The 5,837-nt window shown below is 37.3% G+C and overlaps 1 protein-coding gene across 1 annotated transcript; it reads right to left on the reverse strand.

The window, feature by feature from the left end:
- Window positions 1–843: 843 nt before the first annotated feature.
- Window positions 844–4,537, reverse strand: LOC111447323 (protein DA1-related 2-like). The gene is made up of 12 exons (XM_023086429.1): window positions 4,252–4,537; window positions 3,897–4,066; window positions 3,316–3,403; window positions 3,107–3,221; window positions 2,837–2,957; window positions 2,604–2,687; window positions 2,345–2,464; window positions 2,007–2,219; window positions 1,847–1,909; window positions 1,629–1,744; window positions 1,339–1,397; window positions 844–1,250 (listed from the first exon to the last, which is right to left on the reverse strand). The coding sequence occupies exons 1-12, from the start codon at window positions 4,295–4,297 to the stop codon at window positions 928–930; spliced, it is 1,518 nt and encodes a 505-aa protein (XP_022942197.1). The 5' UTR covers window positions 4,298–4,537; the 3' UTR covers window positions 844–927.
- Between the last annotated feature and the right edge of the window lie 1,300 nt (window positions 4,538–5,837).

Below are 5,837 nucleotides of genomic sequence, written 5' to 3' on the forward strand. Positions count from 1 at the left end.
AAAAAAAAAAAAAAAAAATGCACACACAAGTAATGTGTATAGCCGAACAAACTTAGATTCCACATTGGTTATGTTCGGTTGACGATAGAGAACCTCGCCTAAAGTCCGATGAAGCCACAAAGTCAAGCAAAAAATACAAATAGGGCTCCCTTAAGGCTTGTCATGAGCATGCTTTTTATTTGAAACAAATTTGGCGAACATTAAATTTATAAGATCGTTTATATGTGAATATTTATAAATAAATTTCTGTACATATGAGGCATGTGATGCATATCATAGCTACTTTATTTTTATTCAAATATGTTCGCTTTCGGTTTGGCCTTTTTAAAATTGATTAGTATGCTTGGGAGTTGGATAATTTAACCTTTTTTCCACAACTGCAAAACCCCACTTTTTAGGTTCTACAGAATATATACATAGAACAAAGCAAAAGCCATATCTATGAAATTTGATTCTTTGCTTTTGGATTTGATTTGATTTGTATAGGATTTAATCATGGTGGTGAAAAGATCATCTCGGCTTTATTGAGAGGTTCCTCTCTGTTCATGACTTTCTTCTGCAAATTGCAAACTGCAGACACACGTCTTCTTTTTCTTTTTCTTATTCTTCTTCTAAAGACACTCTTTTGTTGACTTGAAAACTGCCTTTGAAGATTCCTACGCTCATCCAACAAATATTTTCAACCAAACATTTTTGTTGGCTTTTTTACTTTTTCCCACGTCCATGAGTGAAGTAAAACTAGTTGATCATTTTGTTTTTGTAGTTCGCAACCCTTTTGCTTATTTCTTTTCTTTTCCCAAAGATCTGAAACCATGAAAAAGTGACTGCTTTTGAACCAGATGCTGTCTAAAACTCTCTATATTGAGCTCAATCTGGTAACATAAACAATGTCTCCCAACATCAAACTATCCAAAAGACATGTTTTTATTACACAGGAAAACTTCCAGTCAGGTGAATATGGTCGAGCGTTCGACGTAACCCATATTTATTCACTGCAGCATTAGCAGTTCTAAAACCATCCCCATAAGATGTTGAGGCATCATTAGCTATTTGGTGCATGAAAAACTCACCCAGTTTCTTTTCAGTAAAAGATCTACCACCTTTCTTTGATGATGAAGAGGAAGAAGATGAGGACGCAGCTGATGTTGAAGGTCCTGATCTAAACCCTGGCATTACTTCAGATTCGAGCCACATGTATGAAAGCACTTGACAGATACCTTCTTCTACCTCCGGGTTAAGGTTGCAATATCCTAACATAGTTCCAGTTTTGTCAGCACTCAAGGTATAAGCAATGGATTAAGATTCATTTAAAGAGAGGGAAAAAAAATTGAGCTTCACCCTTTAGCCGTAACCAGCCATGCATTAGCTCGTGTGCTAGAATAGATCCTGTTAGTAATCTGTAAAAGCTAAGAGCATAAAAATGGTGGATACCAAAAATAAAAGTATGCTCTACTATTGTCAATGTTCCACTCGCCTATAAATCTTAGAAAGCTCAAAGATCTTGACCTTTAAAACCAATTCGAAGTACTCCCAATATAAGTTCATCTTATCTCCCATTTGAAATATAATCATTCAAACTTCAAACATCATCGATGGGTGTTTCAGAGTATGAATATTAGAATGGTTACCTTGGGAGACCATAAAGAACAAGAATGGCAGTAACATCACATCTACGGATCAACTTCTGTGGTTGAGTTCTCATTCCTACGAGCCGATGCCCTCCAATTTTTGGCCTCTTGAGGATCTGCACATGATTAACAAGAACAAGTTGAATACCCATAGAAACCCCAATCACTAGTATTAATAAAAAAAATAGAAAGAGTATTTCAACTCTACGAAAACATACACTGGTGACAGTCTGCTCTTCAGAAAGGCATAAACCTCTGGTCTCGGGCATGTGATGAAAGCCCTGTAAAGAATAAGTAGTGATTAGAGGAAATGCTTGATAGTAAAATAAAGAATGAAAAAGAAGAAGAGGAGGAGGAAAAGGAAAGGTAGTTTATTACATGTTTCTCCCCAACAATAGCTTCATTTAGAGCTTGTCTTTCAACTAGAAGCATGGGAATTTGCTGATCTATTCTCATGTTCATTCCCTCATAATAGTCTCGGATGGAGTGGTAGAGCGGTTGGCAGTCTCCGGTGTCCATGATAGCAGACTCCATGCATTCTAGGCATAGGCTCCGTCCGTCTCCCAAAGAGATGTATCTTGCATTCCACGACTAAAAATTATATGGAATTGTAGTCAGCACTAGAGGGAGAAACCTCAACCTCATCCTCATCCAAGCTCTGTATGGAGGTAAAAAATTCATGATTTGGGAATTGATCTCAATTATTTAATTCATACCTCCAAACGTTCGCAACTACAACAACGAGCTGTGTTGTCATGTTCATGTGATGGACAATACTTTTGAGACCAAAAGGGATGACATCTGTACTCAATCAAACCAGCTCGATTTGTAGGAATCTGAAAGTTGAGAACGGAAGAATCAAGAAGATCTATTTGATCAAAGATAAATGTTGGATCCAAGTTCTTTCAAACTAGTTAATGCAAGATACCAATGCTGTTGTTTCTCACAATCTACCAGTAGTAATGAAATTCTTACAAATTGGTGGCAGACTTCACACCTAGGATGGGTCAGCTCTTTGAAACAAGACTTGTGATATGGATGTTTCCCAGACAATGAAAACTTGAATCAACAGAGAAAAAGGGAACTAATGAGAAACTATATAATACAAATGTTCGACACTGTTATTAAGCAGTAAATTTGTGCATGTTAGGAGAAGAAAATCACAGGTAGGTTCTTGTGGCCAAGGGAAAGATAGAATGTTAGAATACCTCGTGCTCGGTAATAGGACAACCGCAAGAACGACAACAAAAACACCCGGGATGGAAGTAGGTGCCCATACATCCCAAATAATTTCCATAGCCGATGGCACGATTGCAGCCACTGCAATATCTGCGACATTAAGACATGATTATGTATATATCAGTAGGAGACCATTATATGAACTAATCCCAAATCCTATGTTTCAAATAGGAATTGGGTGTGTAGTTAAGCTGAAGTCATATACAAGTAGTGAATTGAAAAAGATTCATTTGGTATACCTATAGTCGCCAGGATGGAATTGAGGAGGGGCAACAGAAGGATAAGGAGATAAATTCATCTTGTCCTGCAGTTCTCTAGAAATAGCTTCATCATTTTCTGTACCCCGACGATACCCTGACGAACAAAAAGAAGAACGAATCAATCTTAATGATTCTGTTCAGTAAAAGAGAAAAATGTTTCAAGTCCGATTTCAGTTAATGAGTCATACGGTTTCGCTTTTTCAAATCTTCAGCTAAGGAGAGTGCAATTGTGTGGTCTAGTTCTTCTTTCTCCTTATGAGCTCTAGAAGGATCGTCCTGTTCAATAACAACTTAATAGAGAATCGTCATTCAACCGAGCAATTAACACACAGTAAATCCTTCCCCAACATGAAACAGAATTCCTTATTCGTCCTGTTTTACACTATGATGGGCTTGCTTAAACATGCTCCCATGCCTACTTAACAACACAAGCACACCAGGAAAACATGGTTCAAAGATTGTTCCAAGTACTAAACCTGAATGAATATGCAACTGATTGATTAATAATCAAGTTGGTCTCTGTTCAAAGACAACTTTAGTTCTTTCCAAAGGACAAAAGAAAAGGTTTTGAAGTACTTCCAATAAGCTACATAATCCCAAAATCACTCAAAAAGTGAAAAAGTCAACCAACATCAGCCAGTTACATCATATGCTTTGTCCAGTAATGTACCAAACCTCATTCCAAAAGTTGAATATCTCAATCATAATAAGCCAATCAAGGAAGATCAAATTCAAGAGAGACTGGGGGGAAGGAAAAACAGAAGTTCACCGTTGATCTCGCCGGAGCTCGCCGGAATATGTTTTCCTGATCACCAATGAGCTGCTGTGGAAGGCGGCCGCCACTGCTACTGCCACTGCCACTGCCACTGCCGCCGCCTCCCCTGTTGGGTCCTGACCGGAAAATTCTGCTCAACCATTTCATCCACCCAGATTTTTTCTCTGCATATGAGGAAGAAGAAGAAAAAGAAATCGATGAGGAAAAATCCCAACAGACCCAAAACCCCAAATGCTGCAGTTCCTTAATCCCTCAAATCAAAAATCAAAATGAAGGGTAAGGGAGATTACTCCAGTGAGTTCATAAACAAAAACGATGAAAGTGTCTAGAAATGAAGCATTAGAAATACCGGAAATGCAAGGGTGAGATAGATTGTTGACAGCAGAAGGAGCCATGGAACCCGATAAAGGGTTTTTGATTGTGTATCAATCGGCGGAATAGGATCCGGCCGAAAAGGGGTTGAGAAATCGAAAAGGACCCGGAGAGAGAGAAAGGGAAATAAGGGGTTGGAAGAAAAGGGATTGAAGAACGAGGAATTAGGCATGGTTTAAAGCCGCGCGAAGAGAGATGGGGAAAGAGGAGAATCTCCAAGAGAGAAAGGAAGTGATGAGAGATTCTTGGCTTGGGAAAGCAATGAAGAGAAAAGTAGGAGGAAGAGGAATCTGGTGAGGGGAAGATAATGAAAGCAACGGTGGAAGAAGGGCTGAGAATCATGAAATGGGCATAAAGGAAAAGCCATCTTTTAGAGAGAGTGAGCGCCCAGGTTTTGTACAGAGACAGAGAGATCGAAATTGAAGATGGGTTTGAACACGCTTTGGATTGGAAGTTGAAGGAATTTTTCCTTTTCAATCGATTTTGCTTTGCTTTTTGTCCAGCGCACAGAACAGGAAAATCTTTGCGCCATCAGAACAGAGAAGTGGTTGACATACTCTCAGAGCATATTCTTCCAATTTCTTCTTCTTCTTCATGGTTCCCTTTCTTCATCAGACTTGTAATCCAAGCCAGGACAAAGAAAGACGTCGCCATCAATGCCTAAATCTATTCCTTTCGAACTTTTCCCGCTACAATCCTTTCATTTTTGACCCAACTCTGTTTCTTGTAATGTGTAGGTGGAATTTCTCACCTTGTTGATTAACCATTCACTTTATATTATCAATTCATTTATGTTTACACGTTTTATGAGTTGGTGTTTATGTATTAGTTGACTATAGTAATTAGAAATATCCCATTGGAACATAAAATCTCTATTTAAACAAGACTCGAGGTAGGGGATTGGAGACACGGATTAGGCCCCAACTCAACCCAATCCAATCCCCTTGTGAAGATTGTTGACAAGAGTCCAATGTTAGCTAATTAAAGGAAATATCATAAGTTTACAAGTAAGAAATACATCTCTATTGACGGAAAGCGTCTTGAGATAACTATTATTGTAGAGATCCGTGATTTATGAAACAGAGTGAAATTTTTTTCAAAGATGTTAAACAAGTTTGTCTTTCACTTTAGACCAATATCCAAAAAAAAATTGACCCAAAAACCAACTTTTTTTTTTTTTTCCTTCTCTTTTGCATCCCCATCTGTCACATTCAAACAAAATTGCCTTTTTTTTCTCTCTCAAAATTCTCAAAAAGAAAAAAATAAAGAAACTTTGATTAAACAAACTAATGGGTTTGTGTAATTAAATCGGGTGGACAACCAAAAAAGCTGATAAATTCACACAAAATAAGACTAAATTACTATAATAAAGCTGTTTTTTTTTCTTCTTATTATTATTTAAATGGTTTTATGCTTCATTAATTTTGGGCTTTTCCCAAAAGTGGTTTATTGAATAAATTAAGAACCTAAATCCTTTTCATTTTCTTATTTTAGATAAAGGGTATGGTTTCATATTTGGAGAATTTATTTGTAAAGTTACATTAAAAAAAAAAAAAAAAAAAA

The sequence above is a fragment of the Cucurbita moschata genome, unplaced genomic scaffold (genome assembly GCF_002738365.1).
Source record: "Cucurbita moschata cultivar Rifu unplaced genomic scaffold, Cmos_1.0 Cmo_Scf00009, whole genome shotgun sequence".
Lineage (NCBI taxonomy): Eukaryota > Viridiplantae > Streptophyta > Magnoliopsida > Cucurbitales > Cucurbitaceae > Cucurbita > Cucurbita moschata.